Source organism: Erpetoichthys calabaricus, chromosome 11 (assembly GCF_900747795.2).
Source record: "Erpetoichthys calabaricus chromosome 11, fErpCal1.3, whole genome shotgun sequence".
Lineage (NCBI taxonomy): Eukaryota > Metazoa > Chordata > Cladistia > Polypteriformes > Polypteridae > Erpetoichthys > Erpetoichthys calabaricus.
Window position 1 is genome coordinate 17,158,798 of NC_041404.2, and position 22,274 is coordinate 17,181,071.

The 22,274-nt window shown below is 36.2% G+C and overlaps 1 protein-coding gene across 2 annotated transcripts in view; it reads left to right on the top strand.

Moving 5' to 3' along the window:
• gabrg2 (gamma-aminobutyric acid type A receptor subunit gamma2) overlaps nucleotides 1-21,940 on the top strand; it is a 175,973-nt gene extending 154,033 nt beyond the window's left edge. The window contains exons 7-10 of one of the 2 annotated variants that reach the window (XM_028812742.2): nucleotides 3,375-3,527; nucleotides 6,779-6,984; nucleotides 13,875-13,898; nucleotides 20,236-21,940. In XM_028812742.2, coding sequence (XP_028668575.1) covers nucleotides 3,375-3,527; nucleotides 6,779-6,984; nucleotides 13,875-13,898; nucleotides 20,236-20,514 — 662 coding nt within the window. In that variant the 3' untranslated portion in view covers nucleotides 20,515-21,940. The remainder of the gene's footprint in view (nucleotides 1-3,374; nucleotides 3,528-6,778; nucleotides 6,985-13,874; nucleotides 13,899-20,235) is intronic. The other variant, XM_028812743.2, reaches the window with a different exon arrangement.
• Nucleotides 21,941-22,274: the final 334 nt, after the last annotated feature.

Genomic DNA, 22,274 nt, shown 5'->3' on the forward strand with positions numbered 1-22,274 from the left:
ATTCCAAATGTGGACTTTGCATTTGGAAGCTGTCACTGTGAACTCTCAGTATAAGATCCAAAGAGCTGCAAGTAAAAACAGTCCACAAGGAGTGGTCAAATAAACTATTTGGTACATTCTCAAAAAAGAAGGAATGCACTGGCGAGCTCCGCAACTCCAAAAGAAGGCCTTGACAATCATGGATAACAACTGTGCTGGATGGTTGGGGAGTTCTTTCCTTGGTGAAGGTAAACCCCTTTACAACATTTAGCCAAACCAAAAACACAATTGGGGAGGTAGACCTACCATTTCCAAAGTCTACAATCAAGAGAAAACTTCATGAAAGTAAATATAGAGGGCTTACCACACAGTGCCAAACACTGGTAAACCTCAAATATAGGAAGGGCAGATTAGACTTCACCAGAAAAGGTTACTTTTTAGCCTGTCCAGTTCTTAAACAGTTCTCTTAGGACAAAGGAAAATAAGATCATTATATACTATAATTTCGGAAAGAATATGGAGAAGAGAAGAAACGTCTTATGATCCAATGAACACCACATCATCTGTGAAACAGGGTATATTCAGTTTTATGGCATGATCGTGCATGGCAGAAAATGAAGTCAGGCACTAGTGTTTATTAATGACTTGACTTCTGGCAAAGGTAGGGTAAATTCTGAAGTGTATAGTGCTACACTGTCTGCTCAGATTCAGCCAAATGCTGCAAAACTGATAGGACAACGCTTCACATTACAGAAGGACAATAAGCCAAAACATACTGCAAAAACAAACCAAATGCTCTTCAACACAAAGTAGTGGAAGATTCTTCAAAGGCCAAGTCAATCAAGTGGCCTCAACCCAATGGGACATGCATTTTCCTCGCTGAAGACAAAACTGATGACAGAAAGTCCAACAAACAAGCAGCCACTGAAGACCACTACAGTAAAGGCCTGGCAAAGTATAACTAGGGAGGAAACCCAGCAGTTGGTGGTGGTCATGGGTTCCAAACTTCAGGCAGTCATTGACTGTAAATGATATTCAACCACATATTGCAAATAATCATTATATTTATGACTATGTTATGTCCACTGAAAATAGGGGACCTCGTATAAAAATGTCTGTCACTCCTAAACGTCTCATACGATATTTTTGGTAAACCCCTTAACTTAAAGATGAATGTTTACACTTCAATCACATAATCGTCTCATACAATAATAAACATCGCATATTGTATTTTTGGTAAATCCCTTAACTTAAAGGTGAAACTTTACACTTCAATCACATAATGATTGCTTTATTTCAATTCCATTGAGATGGCGTACAGAGCCAAAATTATGAAAATTCTGTCACTGTCCAAGTACTTATGATCCTGACGGTATATTGTGAGTGGTGCTAATGCAGTGTTAATTACTAAATTAACCTTTCTACAGTGTAATCATTCACTAAACAACTGATATTCCAGCTCAATAATTTTAAAACATGTACTGTACTGCAAAATGTGTTCTCTCTAAAGCAACTGAAAGTCTCTTAGGATCCTTTTCTCTTTATTACTCAAAACAAAACAAACAGTAATCCTACCAAATAATTTGGATTTAAAAATCTATTTTCTATCTTATTTTATTTTTGTTTCATCAGTCCATATGTTTCTGCATCAGTTTTCTCTCTTTCACATCCATGTCATGCTGGCTGCTAGCTGAGCCATAACCTGAGAGTAAAAACTGTGAGTGGGGGTGATAAGATGGAGGATGTAACCCATAATACTTTCCTCACAGGATCTTAATCCACAGTAAAGAATGTGACTTTTTTGGGAGGAATTTGGCAGTTCTGTTATGACAGATGTGAAGGTGACAGTTGAAAAACATGATCTTCACCAAATCCAAGCCACATGATCTAAAAATGCCTGCACTTTTATTATTATTTTTTGTTTGTTTTGTTTTGCTTTATGCCTAGTTTTAAATAACAAAAAGGTGTATACATTTATGATAATGTTCCTATAGATATGGTTTCAAAAATTTTAATCCAGGGCTTCGATTACTTCAAAATAAACATTAGCTATATAATAAATCCTTTGCCTGTGAGTGACTTCTTGTAACGGTTATGTACAGTGGTTACTGCTACACATATGTTAATAAAAACATGTTTCTCTTTTCCTTGTGTAAAAATAAAATAATTGAAGTTGCTGATTATATGCAAGTTGTGGATTTTCTGTTTTTTAAATAATACATCAGTTTTTTTTCTTTCCATATTTCAGCATAGTTCCATAGTACTTTTGTTACCTCTTTAGATAAATTAAAGGTCCATTACACTACTGTAAAAGATTCATGAAATATATGGATGGATGGATGGATGGATGGATGGATCAAGCTCCCGTTTCACACAGTGACGTTAATAAACTTGTACTGTAAGGCATAAATTACTTTCATTGGTGAAGAAATGCTGACAATATGTGATTACCTTCCCTGACTTTAGAGCATTAGAACAATGTGAAAAGAACAGGCTATTCAGCCCCACAAGCTTGTCCATCTGTTCATCTAGATTGTCTTAAATAACATGTGGTTGAGATCTGAAGGTAACCTAAAGTTCTGCTCTCTTCCAGACTATTTGGTCATTTAGTCCATGTTTCTATGGATCTTTGTATGAAGAATTTTCTAACATTTATGTGAAATAAGCCCATAACAAATTAGCAATAATGTCTCTGTGTTCTTATTTATACAGGTTTTCAGCCTGTCCCCAGGTTCTAGTTGACTTCTGTCGTTGTTAGTAATGATGCATTAGTTCTGAAAAATTACAAAAAGATTAATTAACAACTAAGAATTGGCAATGAGTGAGTGTGCCCTGTCATGAACTTGCATCCCATCTATGTTGGATGTCTTCCTTGTTCTGCAGGGATAGGCTACAGCTTCCGAAAATCAGAAGACAAAAATTGATAGAAAAATGGATGTCCTGTATTATTAAAGACATTGTCACTATTTTGCAGCCCTACTCAAAATATATTTATTTATACATGACTATGATATCATTTTTTTAAAAAAAATCATTATTTTACAGTAGGTGGTCTTAACCTGTATCTGAAATTTTCCTGTAATATCTTTTTGTTTCTATACTGTTTACTCTTAGATTTTTTACAACAAAACAAATAGGCTTTCTGTTTAAAATAAACATTGGCAATTTGTACAATGTTCACAATGAAAGAATTCATTTTTATAAATCCATAAAAGGATTGTGCAGTATTTGACTTTTAAAAAAATGTAATAGGTGAAACATTGATTCCATAATCATTTTGTGATTGCATTCATTTTCTGCTCTTGATTTTTAATATTTTCATTTTTCATTTTCTTCTTGAGCATCAACAAAATTGTAAAAAAAAAATGTGTATATTGTCTTTGCTTGTGTTGCAGGAGATTATGTAGTCATGACGGTTTTCTTTGACCTGAGCAGAAGAATGGGCTATTTCACCATTCAAACTTACATTCCATGCACTCTGATTGTTGTCCTGTCCTGGGTGTCCTTCTGGATCAATAAAGATGCTGTTCCAGCTAGAACATCCCTAGGTACGTCTTCCCTACAAGCATCTGTTTTATACCTTGAAAGTTAATACTCAAATAAATTCTACATATGAGTATAGACTGTTCAGGTCAGTATTCTTGTTTCATCCTCTAATACCAAAGATGGTCAAAAATATCATCCACACATTTACAGAAAGTTTTTAGGGCTTCTACTTCAACCACACAAAAAAATATTTTGCTTCAGAACTCCAAGATCCTTTATTTGAAAAGTGTTTCCTTGTTTCCATCTAACTTTTTTAAAGCTATTTTACAATAACACTGAACATCTTTGATTGCATTTTTATCGAGTTTGGCCTGCTGTTCACAAGAATTACCTTTACATTTTCCTATCATGTATAATTTTTTTGCAGTAACCTATTTTTTTGATTTCCTGTCAAATCATAAGTATATACCAAGTACAATGGAACAGTTACGCTAATGATGAATAAGCAATTGGTTCCAAGGCAGGATAGTGTAGCACATAAACTACTTGACGTCCCAACAAAGGCATTTTTGCCACTTCGTTTTATAAAACTTGGACTGATTTAATACTTAGTAAAAGCAATAAACAAGGAATGTGAAAGTTGTTTCCATAAATATCTGCTACTAAGATTAAGCAAACCATATTTGTTGATCTACAAATCAGACAAATCAGCAAAGAAAATGGTTTTGAAGATCTGCGAGTGGGGCCTGAGGAAATCGCAAAGTGCTGAAGGATGTTACTGAGAATTTTCTTGGCAAATATAGAACACCAAACCACATCCAGGTAGTTGAAAACATGTTTCAAGCATATAGAACCATAAAGTGGAATATGTCACTAAAGATTAATTTCCGCAATCATAGTGAGATTTCCCCCCTGCTAATCTTGGTGCCGTCAGTTATGAACATGGTGAAAGGTTTCACCAGGACATTGCAACAATGGAAAAGCCGTATCTGGGCAAGCAAAATCCATCAATACTGGCAGACTATTGTTGGAAAGTGAAACAAGAGTACAAAAGAAAATCAACAGCAAAACATTTTAGTTCAGTAGAACTAATGCAGTGTCAGCATCGTTAAATTAAATTAAAGTTAATTTAATGTTTCTCCAAATTCCTACTCTCTTAAAAATACTGGATCTTTAATAGCATTTTCTGATTCTTCACTGGGTTGTATGGTTGCTCATAGAGCTGTTGCTTGATAAAGCACCATTTCATTCTGGGAAGGGTTCCTGGCATATTAAGTTGCTTCTTTGTGATTTGAAAAACATCCTAATGTGTAGAAAAACATGACATCTTTAATGTATGGTAGTGTGCAGGACACTAACAGATTCAGAAAACCTGGACTTAGCCTATATTACTACACATGTGCAACAAGAGTCCTTTGGAAATTGTGAGTTATTAGTATTTTACAGATTTGTTGCTGCCTATTCATGGTTATTCACTCTATGGAGCCTGTTTCAGATCTAAATAAATAAAGGTTCTTCCTGCAACCTTCATGTGGATGGGTCTTTTGGGAACCAAAAACGGTTCTCCTATGGCATTGTTCTGAGTAACCACTCTGTCACCTTTATTTTTAAGAGTGTACATGACACCATCAGTCTGAAATTACAGTATATTTATGTTCAGCTTGAAGCTGTCTGCCATAATCACCAAAAATGTTTCAGGATGTGAAACTGGTGGTCCAATGTAATTTAGAATACGAATGTGTGGCTATGCCCTGTAATGGCACGGCTCCTGCCGTTGTCTGTTTCCTGCCTTGTGAAAATATATTAATGAATGAAAAATAATACACATATCTGTTTATTAATTCTCAAAAACATTACATCAGTATATATATTTACCATTACAGGTTCAGTACAGTGTAACAGATAAAAGCACGAATGACTGATTATAGGTTATCCTTACTGTTTTAGGACCAACAGCAGTTTTAGTCAAGCAGGGATGATCGGATTTTGATCCTTCTGCCTGGGGTTTACCTTCCATATTCCAAGGAAATGCTTGTTACATTTAACTGGCCATTCTAAATTGTATGTCTAAGTGGGCGTTTTAATGGTTTCTGCTCCCTGTCTATGGTTTGTCCCTGCCTTGAACCTGATGTTGGTGAAATAGGCTTAATCAGTGCAATACTCTGAATTGGATTAAGGATGTTCTGATACATTTTGAACTGTACGTGTTAATTCACTAAAAACCTAAAAAATATTAACTTTGTGCAATATAAAGGTTATCATCATAGCACTTTATATCCATGTTATTTAAAAAATATTGTTCTTTAATATATATGGCAACAACCCTTACTACAAGTATGAAAGAAGAGGAATACATTTGTGTGCTAACCATGACACCAGCGTTATCAGCTAGGTTATTTTCTGCAGTGATTGACTGCAGACATTAGCATTGATTAAAAATAGCTTAATGTCTGTTGAAAAACACAGGGGGCAAATGACTGCCAGCAGGCTGAATTAATGACTGTGACATAACAATTCATAATCCTTAGTGCCATTCGACAAAATAATACAGTTAGAAAGTAATCCAGCATCCATATAACCAGGATCGCTGCAATGACTGTTGTTTTATCAAGGACAAACTAAGTGTACAGTTACAAGTAAATCACTTACAAACCTACTTGTCAAAAAAAAACCAAACCTATTGAAATTAGAAGATTCAAATATATTTTGAATGATATGAACGATGCCCATAATCCTATTTTTACACATACAGTATATGTTTTATGGATTATAAATTAAATCAATCACTTAAGTGTGCCATGGAATTAGACCTCAACTATCATCACAGTTCTGCACTTTTCAGCTGTCTCTTACTTATTCTGATTTGTACTTAGTTTTCTTACCTTAATACTTTTTCTTAACATCCCCCTTTTCTTCTCATTTCTACCTTTTTAAGTATTGAATAGCTATTTTCACAGCTTTAATTTCATCACAATATATATTTGTGTAGAAATATAACTTGTTTATATTTTTTCTTTTTAATTCAGTCACCGTTCTTTCAGTCCCTCAGTCCTTATTTAAAGGGCATTCAGAGACAAGATATCTTCATCTATTTTACAGACATCTATAAATGCTAATTTAGCTTGAATTTAAGTTCTGTTCTGTTTGAAATGTGCTAATTTTATATTATTTTGGATTTTTTTTAAATGTTTCACCTATTATAAAAATAGAACATCTGTGTATTTTTAATATATGTAAATGATTTGGGTCCAAAAGCATGGCCATCTAGTGTTTTGAAGGTATTAAATTTGAGATCTTTTTTCTAATTTTGCAGGAATAACAACTGTCTTGACAATGACCACCTTAAGTACCATTGCCCGTAAATCGCTGCCCAAAGTCTCGTATGTGACGGCGATGGATTTGTTTGTCTCTGTCTGCTTCATTTTTGTATTTGCTGCACTGATTGAGTACGGGACCCTTCATTATTTTGTCAGCAACAGGAAACCAAGCAAAGATAAAGACAAAAAAAAGAAAAACCCTGTGAGTATTGTTAATTTAGACCTATGCGTGTATATAAAGACATTGCTCATGACTGAACAATTCTTTTATTTAAATACCTAAAGCACATTAGGATTATGAAGAGTGTAGACAATATGTAGGACCTTTGAGCTGTCTCCAAAACCAAAATAATGCCAAGGAGGCATGAAATACCAAAAATGAAAGGTTTGTTGGGAAGAATAACAAGAGGGGGAGATGAATACAAGAAGTAAACACAGCATAAGGTTAACAAAGTAAAATAACAAATGGTTGCTGCCTTTCTGGGGCTAAATAAACAGGCAAAACCCTCTCTTACTGTTGGAGTGGTTACTCGCATGCTATTGTAGCCACTTATCTAAAGGACAAATTGAATGATAGCAAAGACCTGAAGATAAAGAAATCTTAAGGGAGCAAGCAAGACAATCATGTAGACAAGAAGAGGTCAGAGGCCTGAGAAACAAATGTATAGTTAAAGACAAACTCAAAATGAATATCAGCACTAGAAATTGAAATAAAATTACAAAAGCGCCCTAACTGTAACAAATAATCTGTTCCTAACTAAATGTTAATATTCAAGAATGTTAGTTTGTTTGTTCAAGAATGTTAGTTTGTTTGTTGATTGTACTCAGAGACTGTGCCCCCACCTTAAATAGTTTCAGGTTAATAAAGCTACACTCAGTGCTGACAGTGAACCATGCAATCAGCAGTGCACATCATTACCCTCAGCCAAGGCCCTTGCATACACCTTGGTAAATGACTTTCAAAATAGTGTCACAAAAATGTAGAGAAAATAAAGATAAAATAAAAACTACCATCACAAAATGTTTTAAAGAAAATTAAATTACAATACAAAAAGGCACAGGGCGGAGTGGTGGCTCTGAGGCTAAGGAGCTGCGCTGGTATCCCGAAGGTTGCCGGTTCGAATCCCCGTCACTGCCAAAAAGGCCACTGCTCTGCTGGGCCCTTGAGCAAGGCCCTTAACCTGTAATTGCTCCAGGGGCGCTGTACAATGGCTGACCCTGCGCTCTGACCCCAAGGGGTATGCGAAAACTACCAAATTCCTAATACAAGAAATTGTATAAGGCGAAATAAAGAACAAAAAAAAAAAAAAAATCTTTACAATGAGTTTACAATGCCCAATTCCATATACTCAAAGCTCCCCCACTGTCATAGTTTTTGTGGCTCCTTTTCCTCACAACACTTGAGGTCTTCGCTAATAGCTTGGCTTCTACTGAAAAGACAGTTTTAAACCTCAGCCTAGGCTGCTGCTGTTGCTTTTGAAGCCCTGGTGCTGTCTTTCTACAGCTCCTTTTAAATACTCCTGCAATCTTGAGTGATCCACTCCCCTCTAAACGGGTAGACAATTCCCAGGAAGCTTGACCTCCCAAGTACACAGCAGGGGTCCATCCAGAATATACATGACACCCTTACTACAATTTAACAGAATGAAGAAATTTCAGCCCATTAATTTCCCCAATGCCCCAGCTTATAATAACTCACTAACAAAATGCAGTCAAACTCGGTTTTAATAAGTTCGGTTATAATGATTTCTCGGTTATAATGAAAAAAATTTATTTTTGAAAGATATACCAGCTATTTGCATGTAAATTTCCCCTGTTATAACGAGCAAAATCTTGGTTATTATGAATAACACTTGACCGCATCCTGGACTTTTGCGAGCCACTAGCGGAAATGTATACAATAGATTAAGGGCCTTTCTAGCCGCATCAGGCTGCCCGGTTCCACCCACTTCCTCAAAACTATCAAAAGTGTTTTTCTGACAGGAATTTCTATGGATTAGTCATTTCCTCTCTATTTTCTGCTATAAAAAGGCTGCAAGAAAAACACACTTTTAGTGTAAATTGCCCAGGCAATTGATAAACATGACCACCAGAAAAGAAAAATGCCTTTCAATCAGCGAAAAAGTCGAGATTATTCGTGAAATTGAGCGTGGAGTGAAAAATGTATACCTTTGCAAAAAATTCAGTTTGTCTTCGTCAACAGTTTCAACATTGATGAAGAATAAAAACACCTACATCTCATCCTTCGTAGACAACGTGACACAGGCAAAAAAAATTAGAAGGTGTCAACTGAACGATGTCGACAACACGTTACTGCAATGGTTTAAGATTCAGCAAAACTCTGGATTTCCAATCGACAGTCTAATTTTGAAGGCGCAAGCTGAAAAATTTGACAAGAATTGGGTCACCTCGATTTTGTGTGTGGTAACGGCTGGCTTGACCAATTTAAAAATCCACATAACATTGTGTATTAAAAAATTAGTGGTGCAGATATTTATAGTGCCAACGAAACAGGCCTTTTTATAGTTTAGCACTAGACAAAGCCATGAAGTTTAAAGGTGAAAAATGTGCCGGTGGAAAACAATCTAAAGTGAGGATGACAGTGCTTTTTTGGCTGAATATGACAGGCATGGACAAAAGAAATCTATTGGTGATAGGAAAATCTCAAAAACCATATTGTTTTAAAAATGTGAAAAAACTTCCAGTTAACTACGTGGCAAACAAAAAATCTTGGATGGCTTCAGAAATTTTTCAACAATACTTGAGCAGATGGAACAAAAATTTAATCCAGAAAAAACGAAAAATTTTACTTCACACCCCCATTTTGAAAATTTTTCAAACATTAAGTTAGTGTTCTTCCAACCTAACGCCACCTATATATTGAAACCTATGGACATGGGTGTCATCAAATGCTTGAAAGGTTTTTACAAGGATTTGTTGTGCTTCAATTAATAGCAAGAAGAGAGCAAAATCTAGATGTCCCTATTACAATCCTGGATGCAGTACATTTCTTATCTGATGCCTGGAACAATGTGACCACTGTTACTATACAGAATTGCTTCAGGAAATCAACATCTGATATTTTTGAAGAAGAGAATGAATTGCCGTTATCTACATGGGTTCGCCAAAATAATATTGAAATTAATAATGTAAATTATTATGACTATCAACATGTGGATGATGAAGTGTTTACTAGCGGAATTCCTACTGAAACCGAAATCATAAATGCTGTAAAATAAGGTGCTATATAGGCACCCGACCTGGCATAGATTCACACTGAGACATGTGTAAAATCACAAAGACTTCTTATTTTTCTTCACGTGAACCCCACAGGCAATACACAGTCCCAAAGTACTTCAAATAAAGCACAACCAAACCAATCCTTCCTCTGGCACCACCACTCCTCCTAGGCAACCTCGTCCACTTCTTCCCAATTCTGGCTCCTGAGTGGTGGATGCTGGCCCTTTTATTAGCCCACCCGGAAGTTCTCCAGATTCGTGATCACCTATTGCTAATTGCACTTCCAGGCGGGGCTGCAGAGGTGTCCAGGTTGGCTCTGGGATCCTTGCCGCACCCCAGATCCAAACAGGGTTGTGGAGAACTCCATCTCCCATGGAGTCCTGCAGGAAACTGAGGTACCATCGTCACCCAGGGAAGCTGCCACCAAGCATCCCAGGGTAGGTACTGAGGAGCCCATGGCTGCTCCCCCGGAACATATGCAGCAGGGGCGTCCCGGCCGGGCATGGGACCCAGCCGCCCGTTACAACGCGTTGCTTCAAAAAGAACATGACAATGAAGATGACAAGGAGGAAGACACCACTGGCATATTGGATTTACCAGAACGCAGCTTACCGACATTGTTTGATGCCAAAAATGCCTGCAATACATTGATGCCATTTTTTCAAGAGACTGACACGAAAAGCAAGCATTGGACACATTAAGTGTTTTAAGAGGCGAACTGCATGACTATAGATTACAAAGTTTAAAACAAAAAAGTATTTTGGACTTTCTTAGAAAATAGTATATTGTACTTAATATATGTTTTTATTTTGGGCTAAATGTATATTTTTTTCAATAAATCACTATTACTTTAATAGACTGAGTTAGTTTTTGTCAAATTCGCATTTCCCATTTATAGCGAATTCCACTTATAACGAGCAAATAGTGTTGGTCCTGTCGAACTCGCTATAACCGAATTTGACTGTATTAACCAGGCCCCAAAGACATACCACTTTTTTTTTCTAGTGTGGGAGTCAGGGTGAGTATTGCCAGAACCTGTTCATTGTTTCCTGTCAGGACCTCATAAGGTACTCCTCTGGTATGTGACTATTCTAAAACACTGTAACACTGGTCCTGATCAGACACCCTTTCACAAGCAAGTGTACATAACACCAACAGAAACACCCTATAGAAATAATTACATGTCTCCTTTAGAATGTTCTATCTCTGTTATAAAAGAATGAAGTCTATCAATCAGCTATGCATATGACCAATTGTGTCAGGTCACAAAAGAGAAAAAGGAGTTAGCATTCTTATTATTTCTGATCTCACCAATTTACAATTTGATTTTACACCTCTGTTTTGAGTTAATTTAAAAGCCCCAGACACCCGCTGTTCTGACCAATACAGTCTCCAAAGTGCCTCTGATATTTAGTATATGTTTTGATAGGCAATGGTGGCACAACGTGCATTTTGCAATCTGTCTCAAAAGCCATTGGATCTTCAGCTGCTTTACCTTTTCTTTTCAGTAGATACCCATCATTTAAACCCAGCTGTAAAAAAAAAAAGGAATAAATGAATAAAAAACTCATTACCACCATCATCATCCTGTAGAATTTTACTTGGCAGCTGGCAGTTCCACCACAATTGTAATGCTGGGTGAAAGCAAATGCCTTCAATTTAAAAAATGTGATTTTAGATAATAAGCTCTTTTTCATTACTCTGCTTCTGTTCTTTTATTTATATTCTCAAGACACATACTAACCTTCACTACAGCAGATGTTTTTACATAAGACATTTAAATACATAACTGACTTTTGCAACAGCATCAATTACTAAATGATGGAGACACGTGAATACTTAAAATGCAAAGCAGCCGAAGATTCCCATTTCACAAACATGCAGCAGGAGTTGTGAACAGTCCTGTACACAATGGGGCTATTTAAAAGTGCTGATTGCAGAGGTTAGCAGGCAGGAGTGTCGATGAATACTGATGACAGTGCAAGGCTCAGGCAGTAGAACAAAGGTGATTGGGGAGCTAAGAGACTCTGCAGTGTTGTGCAGTGAGGTCTGTTTGTATTATGGCATGGAGTTTGACATGTATGTGATGCTGAATCCCAAGTATAAAGATTACTTATTTGTGCTGCTTAAATGTTTAAGAGCAATTACTGAAAAGCTGTTTACCTCCCAGAATTCAAATAGTGTGTGAAGTTATAATCAATCATTATCTGTCAGTTGTATTACATGCACTACATACAGAGCATGTATTTGTGTTCATAGGAAGGAGTGCTCTTATGACATCCCTCATCACTCAGTTTCAGTGCTTATAAAAAAAAATCACCTTTGGAAGTTTTGACATTTTTTTAATATACACCATTGAATCACAGTGGATTTAATTTGGCTATTGTGATCTACAGAAAAACTCTTTAATGTCTAAAGTGAAAGCTCGCCAGTCTCAAACACTATAGCCTGTAAGTTGTTCAGAGTTCTTGTGGGTCTCTTAGTGGCCTCCTTCACTAGTCTTCTACTTTCATGAACATTAACTTTTTGTGGATGTCCAGCTCCAGGCAGATTTACTCCTGTACCACACTCTTTGCATTGCTTAGTAGTTGATTTAACTGGACCCCAGGGGATATCCAGTGACTTAAATATATTCTTGTCTCCATCCCCTGACTTGTGTTTTTCAGTCTCCTTTTCACAGAATTGACTGGAGTGTTCTTTTGTCTTCATTGGGTAGATAAGGCCATGATACTAACTCAGCACAAGTTGGAACTTCGACCTAAAGTGCATTTATACGACAGTCAACTGAAACCCCATACAGATGATTGCCTTTGAATTAGTTATGGGGCTTCTAAAATGAATTGGCTGTACCATTAATGATTTGGATGTGTTGAATTAAAAGGGGTACTTATGCAATCAATCATTTTGTGTTTTATATTTGTAATTAATTTGGAGCACTTTGCACAGATATTTTTACAATTTGACATTAAAGAGTCTTTTGATCTTTTGATCCAACTATCAATGGCAAAAAGTCCATGAAACTCACTATAATTCAAAGTTGTATAACAACATGTGAAAACTTCCAAGTGGGAGAACAGTTTTTATAGGCACTGTATATTCACTTAAGTTCTGTTTATTCTTAGTTTTATTCATAGAAGGTAGGCTTAGGGAGAGGTTAAAGATTTACTCTATATATACAAAACACTAACAGAAATGTAGATAAGTGCACAGCATTTATATATTGTACATAAGAATAATATGTACCTATTTCAATGAATTATTTTAGTAATAATCTGACATCCTAATAGAAGAAAGCAAAAGTTAATGTTACAGGGATAAAATAAATAAAAAGTGTATCTATTAAAGCTTGGTGGTATAACAGTTAGCACTGATGTCTCACAAATCCTGGAACCTCGGGTAACTGTGCATGTGAAGGTTACACATTCTGCCTATGACAGCATGGGTCCTGGTTTCTTCTCACATCCCATAGATGTGTATTTTAGGGTAATTCTATATTGGTGAAGGTTGAAGGGTGTGTCCTGACATGGACTGGCATCCCATTGAAGGCAGCTTTCTGCCTTACACCTGATTTTGCCAGGATAGGCTTAATCAGTTCTGAAAAGTAAGATATAGAAGACAGTAAATGGATGGAAGGAGTGTTTCTGTCTAGTGATATGATCCAGACTGATACTTGTCTAATCGAGATTATTTTGTTATAATTATGTAATTATTAATCATCTTTCATTGTAGATGATGTTTTAGGTGGGATGATCCTCATTCAGTGATAAATATAATTTATTACCTGTTTGTTTCTTATGTTTTTGCTCTGTTTTTGATTTAACACTGTTCTTTGTCTCCTGATTGGATTAAAAGCTGCTTCGACTGTTTTCCTCCAAGGTATACTGTACTGCTTGTGTCTCAATAGAAAATGTTCACTGCATGTGACTGCTGCATTTAGCCATCAAGTATTCATGAATTGTAGCATTTGCTTTGATTTGGGGAATACTGTAAATGTGATGGTCTTCGTATTTCTAGTTTAAACCTATTTAGATGGTAAGGCAAGCTAATGCAGCAGAATACCTCTTTGTAACTACAGTGGCACCATCCATACATTAAATAAGTGATTGACCAATATCCTAACTTGTTAGTGACCAAGCCCTAAACTAAACTAGATCTGGATACCAAAATAACAGCTGTGCCATGCTGGCCTCCTGGAGTACCTTTAAACACATCTGAGTATGTGTCTTTCATGACACGTTAAAACCAATCTGTGCCAGTTAGAGGGCATAGCCTTAACAGATTAAAAAAAGACAACCAAGAGGTAAACCTCAATGTGACATTGGTGTTATTTCTGGACACAATACCTTGAACCTTATCTGGAGTGCCTTTGTGACATTAGTAATGTATCCAACCAAGTGTCTTTCATTCAGTTTCTTGTGCAGGGCTTCAATTTTGATTCTAGTGATGAGCAAAAAATACCCTACTCTTTATGCGCAATCCTGGGCACATGTTTTGGTGCTTTAGTGAACTTAAATGCTTTAATTTATCTGTAAGTAAATAGAAGTTAACATAACTTCTGTGCGTATTAATACATAACTACTGTTTATTTGTTGATCTTAAAGAATTGATAAAATACATAGTGAATGTGGTATATGCAAAAGATGGGCACACATTCCTTTGATTTATTAAAACATTTGTAAGTTCTCAGATTTGAATTAAGTCATTAGACATTAAATAAAACCAGGGAAGACAGTCTTAGGTTTGAACAAATACTCTTACCCTTCCAAACTCTTGGAATGCTGCATGCACTCTCAACAACCATGTATCCATCTGGGGACTTTAAATAACATATTTGGCTCTTAACTAAAAAAAGTTTGGCTATCTCAACACTTGTTTGCAATCTGTACTGTCAGAAACATCTTAAAGAAATCAAAGGTGTGGAAACTGTGAAAGGCAACATTTTGAAGACCCAGAAATATTTATGATAACATTACATTTTGGACTGATTAGATATGCATAGTAGAACTCACATATTACAGCAAAGATCTATAGAATATTAAATGTGGCGTCCTAAAGGTCCACAATACAGCAATACATATATAAAACAATCTGCATGGAAGTGTTATCAGAAAGAAACCTGTTGTACAGCCTTACCACAAGGATCAACATTTGAAAATAAAAAGAATGGTAATTATCAATTATGCATTAACATGTCCACAGATATTTCATGTTTAAATCTGTATCCTGTAAATGAGAAATTCTTTTCACTGTCTTGTGAAAGTAGCCCTTCTCAAAAAATAAGGCTTCTTACTCCTACACAGGCCTAAAAGTACTGGGTAGGCCTCACCATTGCAGAGTGAACCTGGCCCCCAAACTTGACAGTCAGGCTTGTGGCATGAAAAGGTCAAAAGAAGCTTATAAATTAAAAAAGGGGAGGGGAAACTGTATAAAACCCCTAGTTGAAAAGGCAAGCCAAAGTTCTCGAATAATCGAGTTTATTAACAAAAAACTGGTAAATGCATATAGTGGTGATGATAAAAAAATCCTAAAATGTAAGATCCTAAAAATTAAAACAAGGACTTACAAAGCAAATTGAACCCTAAAAAGGTGGGCCAGACAACATGACCCGGTGAGCTAATGCTTCAGCACTGACCTCTGAGGTCTTTATAAAGGTTTAGGGTGTTCCCTGCAGCTGTTACATCACAGGGCCCTGCCCTCTTCAGCTCTACATATATCAAATAAGGACAATGACCTACAAAATTAACTTAAAATACAAAATTAATTAACAAGACAATATTAACATAAAAGAGTTCACAAAAAAACTACAAAAGCCACAAATAAAAAGAATACAAGCTAACACCAGGGAGGTGACCCCAACCAAGACCAAATAGAAATTCAGTATAACATGCAGTCTAACCTGGGTGCCCAAACTTTTGCATATACTTTTGCTGTAACTGTGACTTTGAATGACTTTACAAAATCTAAATTTAATACTTGATGTGCTAACAAAGTTCCTGTCTATTCAATTAAAAAGGCATCAGTAAACCTTATGATATTGTGAAGGTTGTCTGCTTTCAATCTTGTTAAAGCCCTACATATTTTCATAAGTGCGGTCTGAGCTTGGTCTATCACTCACATCATGTGTAACCCTTTGAGAACTGGCTTTTATTATGAGCACAATGTAGAATGTAGTTGAAAATCCCTTGTTTTTTATTTAATCCAGAAAAATAAAGAAACAATGGGATGCTATATCACGTTTTCAAAGGGGGGTCTACTCACTTTTCAACTAGTGCTGGGCAAATAAGTGTGTTGATAAGCAATTAACTTCCCAGGAGAGCGTTAAAGTAGTGAGTCATGAGTTGTGGAAACATAACATTTAGCTAGCAGCTGTTAGCTAGCACTGTTTCTTTGTAGTAGCACTTACTTATACTATAACCTGACTTAATTTCTTTATGTCTAAGTATAGTTATTTATTGATAAGGACAGAAGCCTAGAAAGTTATTCAACTCTTACATGGATGTAGTACATAAATGTTAAAAGTTACTTCATTTTTTAAAGGACTTTTAAATTGAAAAAGTCTTCAGTACGTAATGTGTTACCTGGATCCTGTATTACATGTTATATATGATTTCATGCCATGGACTTGATGAAATAATTTTTAAAACAGCAATGTTTTTCATGTCATGTTGCATGTAATTAATCACCATCAGCTTCCTACATGGACTGTGAAAAAGACCTCCCCGGACCAGCATAGCAAACAGATAGACAAACATTTGGCCCAAGACATCATCTCATAGAACTATCACTTGATTGCATTAATCCCTAATATTTTTGGTCCTTAATAGCACTTTTCCACTAGCAATGAGGTAACAGTTGGAACAAGGCTAAGATTTGAAGTTCCCTGCAATTAATCATGCACCTCATTGAGTAGACCTAGTAATGCCTCAACCTGTGTTGGCCTGGCAATGCCTTAACAAGGCCATGGTACAACTGGGGAGCGGCTGAAATATGAGAACATGTTCACAAACTAATTTGGTGGAAACCAAAGGTCAGAGAATAGGGGGAACAGATCCCCCTTGGAGTTTCAAGCATTCAGATTTGCTTAAATAGGATTGGAGAGTGGGGGGTTCGTTCCTATGGAATTTTGAGCATCCTGATATAATAGCGTTACATCAGGGAGTGGGTTTTGGGGTGCGGGGTGTACCTGTTGAAATACTGTATCCAACCTCTGCTAACTAGCAATACATCCATGACCGGAGAATGCCGTAGACAGGTAATGGGGAAAGACTAGGTTAAAATACATAATCTAAACAACTGATTTTTGTAAACTGCCTAAAAAATTCTGCGGACTGGCAGTTGCGAAACACTGATGTAGATAACGTATCTGTTCACAGTGTTCAATACTGCAAAAATTTAGGTCTCTAAACAAGTTCTGAATGTAGGTAAATATCAAAGATGACGGCAGAAGCAAGTGTCCTGCACTCAAGCAAAGTATAGAAAATAAGCAAAAACAATTTTGACCATAGTGATTCCTTCCATAGCTACTATTCAGGTAGGTGCACCAATGTCAGGGTAGAGCGTTAGCCTGTTCCTTATACATTTGATTTAACAGATGTTTAAGTAATATCTGTTTTTTTTTCTGTGTTGTAATAAGTATAAACACAGAACCAGGTAATCAGATTCATTGTGGTTTCTGTTACTAGTGGAAAAGCAGTACAAGTTTTCCTTATGGGATCTTTCATCACACAGCTGACATGTTTATTGAATTTTTCCTACAGAAATTGTCTGAGTACTGAATACCTTCCCAGATAAGCTCATGCTCCTCTTTCCCACTAGTCCCATCTTTAAAGAAACTTAGGAGTATATTAGAGTTAGGATTGAACATTTCAGGAAACTGTGATACCAACCAAAGGGTGCCAGTTGCACCATCTGCTCATTCAGTGTCCTGCTTAAACTGGTAATGCAATTATTGCCAGCACTCCCCAATGGACGACCAAGGTAAAGTTTTGTGCTTCAGAAATATCCCTAGACCATATAATATTTTTAACAACATGTACCTTATTGAGTGATTCTCTTTGTATAATTTCTCCATATACTTCATGTGTTGCTGTTTTTTTTAAATGCCTTTTTTGTCTGACTTTACTATTCGATGTGGTGCTTCTCTGTCATTATGTTTCCATTTCTCAGCCTTTTTAACCAGCTGTAATTTGAACATCCTATCTTTCTCATTTGTGATTTCATTGGTCTGTTTGTGCCATGTGTCGTGAATTGTTCACACCAGCATACAAAAAGGATTCTAAAATTTAGATTTTTGTGACAATTTTTTTATCTTTTCACACCCACTGTTTCTTCTGTATGAATTATGTAAGCTCCCTACATGAGCTGTAGAGTATCCTTATGCAGTATTTTATTCAATACAAATACAATTAAATATTAAAGACAGTAATATAAGAAAATAACATTTTTAAATGTATGTTATTTAGGATTATGTTTACATGGAACTTTATTTTCACTGTAAACCTGTGAAAAACTATAATATATTTATAGCTACACTGTTATCAAATGTCTAATTGACTAGCATAAAATATATGCTAGAAGATCCTCCATCTTCCAGAGCCCTATTCCATTCTTCCAACGTCCTCTCCATTTCCTTCTTTCTGGTACTGCATGCAACAGAGGATTGGTCTTTTGCCAGATAGATAGATAGATAGATAGATAGATAGATAGATAGATAGATAGATAGATAGATAGATAGATAGATAGATACTTTATTAATCCCAATGGGAAATTCAGAAATTGCTTCATAGTTCTTATTCTTCCTTTTCATCTTTTCCCACTTTCTTGATCAACCTTTTCCATTGAGCTTGGCACTGCACCCTCCTCTCCATCAAATCCTTTTCCTTCCAATCTTCTTTTACTTTATCTATCCACCTTCGCTTTAGCCTCCCTTGCTTTCTCTTACCCTTTACTTCCATTCCGTTTACTCTTTCATGCCATATTTTCATGGTCTCCCTTCGTCACATGTCCATACCACTTCGACCTACATTCCTGCACTTTCTTAGATAGCTCTCACACTTTTGTTATAGCTAGGACTGTCCTTTTTTATAAATCTACACATCCACGTTAACATTCTCATTTTTTGCCACATCTAATTTCTTCTCCTGCACTCTATTTACTGCTAATGTCTCATCTCAATATATCATTGCTGGTCTTACTACTGTTTTCAAAACCTTACTTTTAACCTTTGCCTTTATTCTTCACTCACACAATACACCTGATACTTATTCTGGTTGTTCCTTCCACAATGTACTGTACTCTGTGGGTTATCTCTGTGCCTAATTCTCCATTTTGGGCGGTCGCTGTTCCTAGATATTTATCCACTCTTTTCAGCACACCTCAATGCAGTCTAAATTCTGAATCCTGATCATCATTGAACCTCATCTATTCTGTCTTCTTCTTGTTTATTTTCAACCTTCTATATTCCAAAGCCATTTTCCATTCTTCTAATTTCTTCTCCACTTCCTTCTTTTTGGTGCCACACATCACAATGTCATCAGCAAAATGTGTGCAACTCAGATTATTAAAAATCGGCTAGTGCTATATGTTATTTAGGTCCACATGTTTTGCTAATTTTTACTAAATATGCATCGGAACAGCACACATTTCATTAACATTTGGCCCAAAATATGGACCACAAGAAAGCCACTCTTCTGCAGTAGTCATTTATCACATTTCATTGGCCTAGTTACGTTAGATGAATTTTTTGCACATTTCATTCAGTGCTTAGAAACTAGCAGGTACGCTTTATACTACAGATGACAGTATTTGATTTTGGAAAACAGGAGAGCGATTGTATTACTATCTAAAAAAATAAAAAGTAAGATTATCAGAATTATTGCTACGCTAAAACATTTACCTCAGAAATTGTTCAGTTTAAAGTTGTAATTATGTACACCACATTTAATAGAAAGAAACTTGAGTTTCTTTATTGTAAAGATGCTCTAACTTCTTAGGGGGTTAGCATCATGTTTATTCTGGGATGCATAGAGATACATATCTGTGTATATATATATATATATAATATATATATATATATATATACATATAGATTGCCCAGCACTAGAACTGTCATTTGCTTAAAGAAAGAAAGTTAAGGGTGCTTGAGTGATCATCTGCAGAAAACAAGTGCCATGTATTTATATAAGAGCTAATGGATTCTGTCTTTGCTTGGCAGGCACCCACCGTTGACATTCGGCCTCGTTCTGCCACTGCAATTCAGATGAATAATGCCACACACCTTCAAGAACGTGATGAAGAGTATGGTTATGAGTGTCTTGATGGAAAGGACTGCACCAGCTTTTTCTGCTGTTTTGAGGACTGCCGCTCTGGGGCTTGGAGGCACGGAAGATTACATATCCGTGTGGCCAAAATTGACTCCTATGCCCGTATCTTCTTCCCAACAGCATTTGGTTTGTTTAATTTGGTGTACTGGGTCTCCTATCTCTATCTTTAGGAAGATTTTGTAGCTGGCCTAAGAAAAAAAAAAAAAAAAAGTAAAAGAACGAAAATACGTTCCACTTGGAAGACCATAACTTTTTTGGCCAAGCAAATTAAAGGTTTCAGTACTTACTATGATTTTTTTTTTTTCCTTCCTTCTTGGGGCGGGCTTTTTTTTAAATGAAGCAAGCAAAATCTGTAGCAAATTTCAATTCAGTGGGATGATATATATTTACTTCACTGCATTTTTAGGCAATGCACTAAGGAGCTGTGGTTCTTTGAAGATGTATCTAAGGTGATGTGCTGTCTGTTTTCACCTTCACTGCTCGGATATGCACATTGTATTAAGACACACAGTCAGTTCCTGTATCAAACAATTCAGTGCTTGCATTGTTACGAGTGTCTCAGACAGTGCAGCTAAGGTGGCTTCGGTGACAGACCCTCTCCAATCACATTTCCTGCCCAAAATGGAGTCAGACGAAGCCAGTGCTGGGACCAAACTCGACATTGTTGGCCTGCTCTCTAGATAATGCATTCTTTGCAAGAGCAACAGATTTGTTAAAGCAGTAATGTAAGGGTCTTTACAAATGTGGTCCATACAAAAGGCACTGTAAATGGAAAAAAAAAATCTTTAAGATTGATTAAGTAACTCCTTCCAAAAATCTATTTTTTTAATGAAATACATAAAGTATTGGGGAAAACCACATTTTGGCAAAAATGTAAAGAATAGTCTGTTAAATTGTATTTATTGGATGTATTAAACATCTCAAGATACACTGGGGAAGAGGCTTAGATGAAGCATTAAATGTGTTAAAATGGAGACTTTATATAATGGGGACATGGCAACAAAACATACACTCAATGATCTAATGTTAAAAACAAAAGTCTTGTAAATATGTGGATACATTGTAGTGGTTTCATTTTACTGCATGCAACTTTCAGGCCAAAAAATTATCTTTTTTCTGTTGTCCATGTAAAGAAGACAACCTGTCAAAACCCTAATTTTCATCTTTTTTGTTTTTTAATTTTATGTGTGTTTGTCTGCTTTCTGGCCACGTCCCTTGCACATGTGATCTAAGCAGCAGAAAGATTTCCAGTTCGATTTACACCAGCTGTATAAAATGTAGACGCACAAGAATGAGACAAAGTCACAAGCTCCCCACTTAAACACTACTAGAGGCATTCTAGCATCCAGGCACCCCACAAGGAAATGGAAGTTCATAGTCATTTGTATGGCAAGCTGCTATTAGATAAAATATCACATACACATATACTGTGTTTGGGTATGTTTCGCTTTTTTTAATAGAATGAGAGGGGTCAAAGTACAGCCTGCAATACGTATAACCTAGTCAGGTAATGCCCACAACATCAGTTACAAAATGCCCTTTGAGCCAGATAACCTAATCTTAACCATAGTGTAACGCAATCGGCATTTCGTTACTGACATTGAGGGCCCTTCGTGATGTTGGGGCTTTACTTGACTGACCTCATAGGTACTGCGGTCTGTAATTACACTCTTTTGAATAGAATTGCTACCAGTACTCTCTGATAATCATGATTATGTTCTCAGTTTATTTACCTGCTTAAGTTTTACAATCCAGTAAGCTTCCAGGGAAGTTGAGTGTTAGATATACAATGTCTGGCAAAAAGGCCATGGTTTCATTCTGTTGGGAAAAGTACTTGTTGTTATTGTTGTTGTTTAATCGTTTAGTCAAGTCTGATTCTTTGTGACCTGATGGACTTTAGTGCACCAGGCCTTACTATCCGAAATTGCTT